The sequence below is a fragment of the Onychostoma macrolepis genome, chromosome 15 (assembly GCF_012432095.1).
Source record: "Onychostoma macrolepis isolate SWU-2019 chromosome 15, ASM1243209v1, whole genome shotgun sequence".
NCBI lineage: Eukaryota > Metazoa > Chordata > Actinopteri > Cypriniformes > Cyprinidae > Onychostoma > Onychostoma macrolepis.
Window position 1 is genome coordinate 8,723,411 of NC_081169.1, and position 11,054 is coordinate 8,734,464.

General features: G+C 32.9%; 1 protein-coding gene across 1 annotated transcript; it reads right to left on the bottom strand.

Moving 5' to 3' along the window:
• Nucleotides 1-1,054: 1,054 nt before the first annotated feature.
• Nucleotides 1,055-7,209, bottom strand: ap2s1 (adaptor related protein complex 2 subunit sigma 1). Its single transcript, XM_058745526.1, has 5 exons — nt 7,049-7,209; nt 6,407-6,556; nt 6,122-6,235; nt 3,796-3,855; nt 1,055-2,179 (listed from the first exon to the last, which is right to left on the bottom strand). Exons 1-5 carry the CDS (start codon nt 7,049-7,051, stop codon nt 2,078-2,080), a joined length of 429 nt encoding a protein of 142 aa, XP_058601509.1. The 5' UTR covers nt 7,052-7,209; the 3' UTR covers nt 1,055-2,077.
• Nucleotides 7,210-11,054: the final 3,845 nt, after the last annotated feature.

Here is an 11,054-nt window from a genome sequence, read left to right on the forward strand (position 1 = left end):
GTTAAACATCAGGTCTGCAATTAATCTGGTTTTGAGAAGATTTAAGAGAATTAGTAAGCTTTAAAAAAAAAAAAAAAAAAAAAAAAAAGATAATAATGGCCAATACCTAAAACTAATAAGAATTACTAAGTAATACAACATTTTACTGAATGGTGTTAAATGTTAAAACATTCATTTGTCATTGGCGTTTTTATTAGTCTCACAAACCACATGTAAAGATGAAGGAACAGATTAAAATGCATTAAATTAATTTACTATTTTATTGCTTTATTTAAAACATGAACTAAACAGTTTTAAATGCATCCATTTTAAAAGATTTTTTTTTTTATGTGTAAATTATTAAATTGATAACTTTTTCCTTAATTCAAATTAAAGTGCCGCTCCTGGCATATCAGGCTGAGGTTATTAGAAAAATTAATTTTCACGACTTTATATTTTAAAATTACTGTAAAATGATATAAAACCCAAATTTATATAGATTTACATTATACGTTTTTTTTATTTTTTGGGGGGGATTGTGCCTATACTCTCCGCTGCCCATTTCACTTAAAATCATTTTCTAAACAATCTCCTCACCTGCAGGTGTCAGAAGGATGGATTGTATGTCAAGGTGGCAAATAACAGGCCTACACGTTAAGCTAAAAATTTTTTTTTTAAAGTAAACCTTTTCCCATATATATATATATATATATATATATATATATTTTTTTTTTCTCTCTCCAATACACGGGACGCCTCGTGCTTAACGCGGTAAGAAATATCCCTCTACTAAGTAATCAATCACTCGTAATTATGTTGTTTGTATGCGCCTTAACTTCGATCACTTATATTTTACTATATTTCACATATTCACGCATTAATTGAATATCAGTTTTACATTCGCTCGTTGACAAGAGACCAAAATCCATCAGTAACTTGTGACCTGGTCAAGTATTTGCATAATCGTCAGTATCCGGTAGATGGCGGTATAGTACATGTAAAAAACGACTTTCAGAGCACATTCACTGATCAGCGCTCAACGCAATATCATTGCATGAAATACACACACTTGAAGTAGTTTTAATTCTCTTTATTTCACCTGCATGGATATATACACTGACAGCAACGCACACGTGAGAGTAACACCACTTACATCAACTTTTACTCTGCAATCTCACAGGGACAAATAGGCAGATCTAGAATAATCTAAGGCAGAAGGGACAAAAAGAAAGACAATATAAAACACACACATACAAAATAAAGACAGATTCTCATAGAAACTCATGAATCGATCTGTAATGGAACGTTTCAAGGCTGAGCAGTTGCCATAGAGCTCTTGGCGCGAGGGAAGCGGCGCCACAAAAGGGGAAATTAAAAGTAGACCATCTTTTGTCATTTTCCCCCTGAGTTCCATTCTTCCACTCAGCCTTGTTCTCTAAAGCGCTCGCTAATCGCTGGCTCGAGTTCTCCATAAAACCAACAGACTTCAATGCAATTACAACGAGCAGAAACTGAGTGTGTTTAGATGCCTGGAATGACTGGTTAGTTCATAACATTTACATTTAAAATAGATGCATATATAATGTAGGTATATGTACACAATACAAAACAACATTCACAAACTCTTAACATTTGATTTGGATATTTCATTAACTGAGCTGGACACATTTGGGGAAGATTTATTTGATAAAATCAAGTTTTATATATAGTAGTGCAGCCCATGGGTTTTGCGTTTCCGTGCCATGGCAGATTTTGGCTGGCGTGATGCTATTATCTGTGTTAGTGTTAATGAACGGGCTTGGAGACACTGAAGTCTACTGTGCTATAAAATTGCTGAAGTATTCAATTCTGGCTATGCCAAAGAATAATTAGGACAATCACCAGGGAGGTTTCATAGACTTGCAAATTTAAACAGAATGGCAACATCCTTCATCGTGGACGTGAAATTTAAAGAAAAGGTGAAATGTTTGTGGATGTATTTCAGCAAGACGACATCCATACGCAACGAATAATATGGCTTGGCTGCAGCAAGGGTGGGCGGAGCCTGTGGAGGTGGGCGGAGCCTGCAGCAACAGTGGTTGATTGATTGACAGGCTCGTTACTCCAAAGACTGCAACATGAGGAGCTGCTTGAGCACCTTCGTCTGACTGGTCTCTCTGATCTCTCCTGCCAGAAACATCTCGTCCACCACGGTGTACACCTGAAACACGACAGCAGCCGGCATTTCTAACAGTTCACAGTTAGTTTTAGAACAGTTCATTCAAAAGCGTACCTTATCATATTTTATATGCAAAACCTCTAAATTATCAGCATGATCAAAACTTCCTGAAAAAACAGTTTTATACTTTTTTTAGCAAGTAAACAGCCTTTTAGTATAATAGTAAAATAGCTCACATGTCTTTTTGCTGTGAAATCATTACTGCTATTGAAATATTGTTAGTAATAACCTCATACTGGACTGAATCAACTTTAGGTTCACTCGATTATCCATACATCTTTTTTTTTAGAAAAACCATGTTAAAATGTATTTAATATGTTGTCAGACTTTTAAGGCATTTTTATTTAACTTTTATATAACTATGTAAATAGTCTGTTATACTATTATAAAGATATCACTAATTTAAATTACAAGTGATCAGAATTTCATGTTTTTTGGCGATATTAATATCAGCGACCGCACCGAATTGAAATTTTCTGCTCAGTTTGGGTCTCTGAATAAAAATTGTGCTTTTGTTCTACTTACACTAAATAAGATCTCCATATTTTACTCGAAGCCATAAAAGCCTGATGTATCAAATATGATACTTTTTACATATTTTGTCTAAAGGTTTAGTAAATTGTTCCATTTAAAAAAATCTGATATTTCTGACTTATTTCATAAAGTAGGTTTTACAGGGTTAACAAAAACCAAATCTCATCCCACGTTTGGTGTGGGCCAAACTGTTCACGCAGTAGGCGGAATCAAAAAACACATCAGGTAATTAGCGGAGCAGAAATCAAATGCAATTAACTCTGGCAACTTTTTTTCTATAATTACTTATGGTTTTCCTACAGCGGCAGCCTCTCTCTCGTGCTGAATGGATGTGGATGTTCTTAATTGTATGACTGTGGTAATTATGCATAAAATACCTGTTGCCATGGAGCTGCATTGCTGCTGAAACAGAGATAATTACATCTTTTTCTCGCACTAGTTTTTGCTGCTTGGGCCCTTTTTCAGCTCTTCTAAATGTTCCTCTAACTGAAAGACTGCATAGATAGATGCAACCAAGCATTTACCTTAACAATAACACCTCTGACTGATTAAGGCAAGTCATACTGAATCATGTCACTACATTTTTTTTTGTTTGTTTGTTTTAGAAGAAATAAATACTTTTATTTGTCAAGAACACATTAAATTGATAAAATGTGCCAATAAAGTAATGTATAATGTTAAAAAAGATTTCTATTCAAAGTAAATGTTTCTTGATGAGAAAAACAGGATATTAGAATGATTTCCGAAGGATCATGTGACACTGAAGACTGGAGTAATGATGCTGAAAATGCATCTTAGCATCACAGGAATAAATTGCATTTTAAGATATATTTAAACAGTAAACAGCTATTTTAGATTACAATAATTTTTTTCACATTATGTCTGTTTTTACTGTATTTTTAAGCAAATAAATGCAGACTTGGGGAGCATAAGAAACTTGGAAAAAAAAAAAAGAAACTTACCAACCTTTTCATACTAATACTTGTATGCGTGTATATATATATATATATATATATATATATACACACATACAATTTTTTCATAGTGTTTAATTCTTCACTTACCTTGTAGAAATTGAAGACCAGATCTAATTCGCACACATTGTGGAAATACTCGTTCAAAACCTGTGATAAAAATAAAAAATACAGATCAGTTCCAATCAATTCAACATCTTCACAGGATTCACTTAACTACAGCAGTCTATCGTTCACCTCGAATAGTAGCAGCAAAATCAGGGACGGGTAGCTGTTGACCATTTTAGGCTGGTGACCCAGGCATTTGTTTTTAATCCAGTGTTATTCAACATAGTGGGCTGCTTTGGGCTCAAGAGATGTGGGAGTTGTTTACAGTAAGGGTCAAAGGAAGTCCTAGAATCCATGTCACAGTGTTCTTGAACTGGCTGCTGGTTTCCCCTCACGGCCACATTCCATTAGTCTCTCAGACACGGAAAATTACGCCAATAGAAGTGCTGTTCCTTCGCTCCTTTATTTACCTGGTGAGTCTCGCTGAAGCCGTCTAATTATCCATGTTACGTTAAAAGGCATTTAGATTGGAATCGTTCAGGGTAAGATTGAGCATTACACATATTCATTAAGAACAATATATTCAGTATCATTTTGTTCACAATATAAAATTACATAACACCAGTGATTTTAATGCGGTTTTTAATTAGTCATTTAGTTCCCTAAAGCCTGTGGCAGTGGTTCAGTTTTATGCCTGTTTATGTCATATATTTCTGATTTAAATATCGATTGCAAAAATTATCAAGCTTGAAAATCAGATTAATTTCAAATGATTCAATGATCTGTGTCATCACGTTCCCTGTGTAGCATTTTGAATGCTTTAAAATCTTTCAGATAATAATATGCATAGAAATATTGCTGTGTTTATGATGTACTGGGACACATAAATAAAATGATTCTCCCTTGTTTCCGTTTAATAGAAATAAAAGAGTGGAAAACATGCTTGCTTGCTCTCAATTTTTCATTTTTTTTAAACAAACTTTACTGCTTGCATTAAACATTTTGTATCTGTTTGGTCAAAATAATGATTCTTCTTATTGGAGGTTTGGGGGGTGAATTACCCTTTAAGTCATTTCAGAGCAAATACATAAATATCAAGACATATCGCTCATACTCAATCTTACAGTATTTCTTTTAATGACTAAGAGCGTGATTATGCTGATATTTGTGTTATTTGAGGAAGAACAAGCAGGCAATCACTTTTAAAAACCAATGCAAAGCACATTTATTATGCTGAACATTAAAGACCTTCATTAATGTTAATCTCCTGATGTTTCAGAGCTAACAGCCCACACGTCCCTTAAGAGTCTGCATCTCATTTTGATTTTACGCTTAATAAAAAAAATTAAATAAAAAAAAAAGTGCATATAAGAGAGCTTTTTAATTATGGATTCTGTGCAGCGTAATCAATTTAGTACTCAGGAAGCATGCTGATTACACCATTTAGCTACTCAACTGAATGCAGAACACATTAGATGATGTTATTTGGTGGGAGCTGAATATATATATATATATATATATATATATTTACATTTATGCATGTAGCAGACGCTTTTATCCAAAGCGACTTACATTGCATTCAAGTTACAGTTTTTACGTTTTATCAGCTCTTGCTTTCCCTGGGAATCGAACCCATGATCTTGGCGTTGCTAGCGCCATGCTCTACTATTTGAGCTATATATATATATATATATATATATATATATATGCGTGTTTAAAAAGAGCTATAAGGAAGAGTTTACCAAAAAATTAACATTTGCTCACCCTCATGACATCCAAGATGTAATTTAGTTTGTTTCTTCATCAGAACAGTTTAAGAGAAATTAAGCATTACATCACTTGCTCATCAATGGATGCACTGCAGTGAATGGGTGCCATAAGAATGAGAGTCCAAACTGATAAAAACATCACAATGATCCACAAGTACTCCACATGACTCCAGTCCATCAACTAATATCTTGTGAAGCAAGAAAAATACATTATTGTGACATTATGGCATAAACAGTGCTTGATCTGTGCATATTTTATCCTGATTCAGATGAAACAACTCCTTTTTCATAGGAGAAAGCAATATTATGGATAGAGAACTCTAATTTTAAGTTAAAAATGTGTTAATGATGGAAAGTTTATAACAAACACGCACTTAATACATACACATTAATTGATAGACTGGAGTTGAGTGGATTACTGTGATATTTTTAATCAGCTGTTTTGACGGCACCCATTCACTGCAGAGGATCCATCGATGAGCAAGTGAAGTATTTCTGAATTTATCCAAATATGCAAACTCATCTATCTTTAATGGCCCATATTCAGCAAATTTTCATTTTTGGGTGAACTATTCGTTTAAAGCTAGCTCTTCATTTACCTCAACAAAGTTGTGAATAGCTTCCAGGTAAGCCAGGTTGTTGTCTGTCACATCCACACAGATGCAGAAGTACAGGCCAGCGTACCGCCTGTAAATGATCTTGAAGTTTCTGAACTGCAGAGGAAAGCGATATTAAACATGCAAGACTCCTTGATTTGTACATTTCCTGGATAAGACCTTTAAAACAACAATTTACACATGTAATTATGTTTTTTCCAATCCTATAAGAATTATATTCATATTTTAAAAATGAAGAGTGAGTACAAAATGTTAAAAGTGTTGTACCTCTACAAAGTTGGTGTGTTTGGCATCACGGACTGTCACAACGGCATGAACCTCTTCAATCAGCTTCTGCTTCTCATCATCATCAAACTGCATGTACCACTTGGCCAGCCTGGTCTTCCCTGCCCGATTCTGGATGAGGATAAAGCGGATCTGCACAAGAACAACAGGAGAAAAGTTTAGACCTAATTCTCACAAATCATCCAATATTATTCACAGAGGACATGTCACGTGCTTTTATGCATGTATGCATAATGACAACGCATTGAACAATTTTAATAGCTCAAGATGCATGAGCTGCCGCTATAAATGTACTATATACTGTATTATTTTAATGAAAATACATTATTTATAACGGAGAAATTATACAAAGCTTGCATCAAATAACTAGCCATGAGCATTTAGCTTCATTCATTCATTCAGCGCTATTTCTTTTCTGACCCGAGTTAGAATAATGAAAGGCAGATTATTTTTTTCTTCTGGGTATTAAAGTCAATACTACATATCTTTATAGTTTGATTTATGACCTTGGTCGTGTTGTTATAATCGACATATATCACACTAGCCTGTTAGCTGAGAAGAACAGACAGTCGACCTACTCAAAATAAGTGATTGTAAAAAGCAAAAATAGGCATCTGCACTTACCATTGTGCTCGGTCTTTATCTTTCACGGTGGTCTGAGTTATTTCAATCAGTGTTTAATTGATTTAATTACGAAATACAGCAGCCTCAGACTGAGTTAGGTTCTGTAGCCGCCCGCTATCTTCACCGGACAGGATGCGAGCAGAGGCCGTTGGTGCTAGGAATGATGGGTAATGTAGTTTTCTAAGCTAGCTGATAACATACAAGTGTATTAAGAGTATGTACCCTTCCGTACTACAATTACAATCTTACACCGGGGTTGAACTGTCAAGGATAGCACATGACTTAAAGGTAAGATTAAACGATTATAGATGTTTCATATGACTTTTGCTTTGGGTTAGTTTCTAAATTAATAGATATTTATTGTAAAAAACTTCATATTTAATGGAAGACCTGCCAAGCGTAAAATTAATATTGATGACAGGTTTTATGAACATTAATTTCGGGGGATTCAACCTTTACAGAACCGGGGACACATAAATAGCTTTAAAAATGAATATACAATTATTGTACTACATTTGACAATTTGAAAGATGTCATATGTTAAATATTGTTTATGTTTGTTTTAATGCTGTAGTCTTTTTTATACATTTATTTATAATACATTTATACGTTTATTTATTTATTTATTTTTAAATGACTTTCAATATATTCTCTCTCTTTCTCTTTCTTTCTCTCTCTCTCGCTATATATATATATACATATACACACACACACACATGTATATATATATATATATATATATATATATATATATATATATATATATATATAATTTATTAGTTAATACATTTCATTAACATGGTCTGATCTATTTTCTTTTTCTTTTTTAACCTTTTTTTTTAACCTTTTTTTGTATAATTGTTAAAATGCAAATGGTCAGTTCTGTCAAAAATGTATTAACAATAATGTTACTTATTATTAGGGTATTATTATTATTTAACTTTTATATAAGAAGACATTATGAGGGATAATGCTTAAGTGTTACTTTACTATTTCTGATATGTCTTTTTTTGTGAGGCTCATTCCAACAGCTTATCTATACACATTAAAAACAATAGCATCTGGACAGCAGCCCCTGCGGTGTGAGTTCAGTCTGAAAACATGCCTCATATCCTTTTACGCATTTCTTGCCATATTTCTGGATACATCATATAAAATGGAGAATCAGATCTGTGTTACATCACCACACCTCTGTTCTGCACTTCAGCTTTTTTTAAGGGTAGTAAGTTTGTCTACTGCAGAACATTGTCCAGATAACTTGGACAGGGTCTCTGCACATAGTCAGAAGGGGGTTGGGGCTCTGATTGTTAAGAGATTGCACAACTGTGAGAGCAAAGAATGTGGTGGCCCTTGGGACTTAGAAATATTTCAGCTGCAGTCTAGAGGTGGGAGCAGAGACCTTCGCAGTTTCTTCACTTCACCAAAAGCACTGTGTGGAAGGCTGCTGTTTTTTTTTTTTTTTTTTATTAACTGTGTCATGATAAATACTAACTGCAAATCACTGGATTTAGCTTTTGTTTCTGTAATATTAAAACCACACTGCATATATAGTTTTGTAGGCCTATTTATAGATAAAAAAACAGAAAGCATGATAACTTTTTATTAAACTTTTACCCCAAGAGACTCTCTCTGATTAAACTCACAATATGATGGTGAGATCGTAAGAACTGAACAGATACACAGTAACAGTATGTGGAGAAAAATCTATATTTTATCACCTTGACAATAGGGTTTAAAACTGAGGTAAAATTATAACAACACAACATTTGAAGAATTCAGAAAAAAACTATCTATATAGGGAGAGTCATGGGAAATTATATTATATTGTATTATGGGGTCAACTTTAATCAAAAATGTCATAGAAAAGTGCTAGTAAGTTGTGACAAGCATATATATATATATATATATATATATATATATATATATGCCATGGTCTGTCTGAATACTGGATTCTGATTGGCTGGCAGGTGTTGATTAAATTCGTTGAACTGCAGGTAGTTCCAGGTCAGTTTAATCACGTTCCATATTAATGCGCTTCCTATAAATATTGGTAACCATAGTAACATACAGTTACAGTTGAATAGTAATACAGACGAAAATAACCGTCATTTTTATTGTTCCGGTCAAATATTGCAGCGCAAATATTATTAACATCTTTAATTTGTGAATTCTGGCAAATGACCATGGCATAAACGAGATAATCAACGGCTAGCTGTGCATTAAACGATTTGAATGCACGACGTGGGAGGGTGGTTGCCTCACGCGAAGTGCATTCAAATCGTTTAATGCACAGCTAGCCGTTGATTATCCCTTACACACACATATATATATAGGATGAAATCAGCTAAAATGGGCCAAATAAGGTTGTATCTCTTTATTTTTTTTTAAATAGGTTTATAGGCCTAGATATGTATCCATACAAAATCTTAACAGTCTTATATAATATATATATATAAAAAATATATAAATTATATCTGCAAAGACTGGGAATGCAGCAAAATATCTAACTGGCCTTACTAGGTGCAATGTAAAGACCAACAGTATACAGGAAATGTTAAAGTGTTTTTGTGTTTTTTTGTCAAAGATGTCCTAATCTTTAACAAAACGTTTGACAAATATTTGACAAGCATTCACACATACATGCACACAAAAGACACCAATGCACAGAAACACACACCTATATAACATGATCAGTTTATTTTTAATTGCATTGTTTAATGAAATATTCCTTCAACTTTCTATTTAATGAAATACATTTATGGTGTTGTTGGTATGGCACACTAAAGAAAATAGTGTCAATTTACTGTTAAAAATAAAATGATTTCAGCTGACCCATTTTACCTGAATGTTGTGCCGTGGCTCAAGAAGGTACCTGCTGATACTCTAACTCTTATAATTTTAAAACAATTATACTTTTTCACATTTAAAAAATATTTATATATTTAAGATATAATTTGCTAATTTATAAAAATGTCATTAGATCTCAGCTTATTTGATGGTATTATAAGTCATTTACCAAAACGTGGCCCATTTTAGCTGACTTCATCATATATACATACATATATATATATATTATTACCCCCCCCCCATAAATATTTCTTCATGTAGGCTAGGTTTTATTGTCGCACTGTTGGGGTAAGTTGTCACAGTGGGACCTGCCATTAAATAGCATATTATAGGCTTTTCATCCAATTTTAAACAGTACAACAATGTAATGTGTCCAACCATGTGACAACCAACATTATTTTACTATTATTTGTATAGTGCTGCTACTATAGTATAGTGTAGTATTATAGTTTTGTATTATTTCTGTAATACTTATATTTTATTATTTATTTATTTTTTTTTATTAAAATCATTCAGTAGCTTTTATTTTTTACATTTTCTGTTTTAATTTTAGTTACATTTTTAGTAACTTTGGTATGTGCTTTTGTCATTTTATTAGTTTTTATTCTTTTTGAATTTTACTAGTAAAATTAAAGTTTTTAAAAAATGTCATGTAATATTTATATTTAATTTTGTTTTATTTCAGCTTTATTTCATTTTTTAGTAAACTTAGTAAATGAGTTATAGTTTATTAGTTTTAGTAAATGATACTTACCATGGTGATAACTTCATGAAATATTTATTTTTATGAAAAATACCCTTGTCCTGGGAACGCAGTTCAACCTTTCAGTGTAAAACCAAATGAATAAATAAATCCTTCATTAGAAACTTTTATACAAAAATATTTTTAACTTTTTGAATGATTTGATTTAATATTTATTTTTATAAATAAACATATAAACATTTTTTTTGGAGGCTGACTGCCTTGACTTTTGACTCAAAACCGTACAGCTGCGGCAGCTCTCCCATCCTCTCCTCTATGGAGAATGTGTGTTACTGACTAACATCTTATTTGTTTTCATAAGGAAAAAACAACAATAATTATAACACCAGTCCTAATTCCGCCGGATAACAGCATCTTTAGTTACGTATGCTGGCGTTATAATAAGTGTGTGAGCTC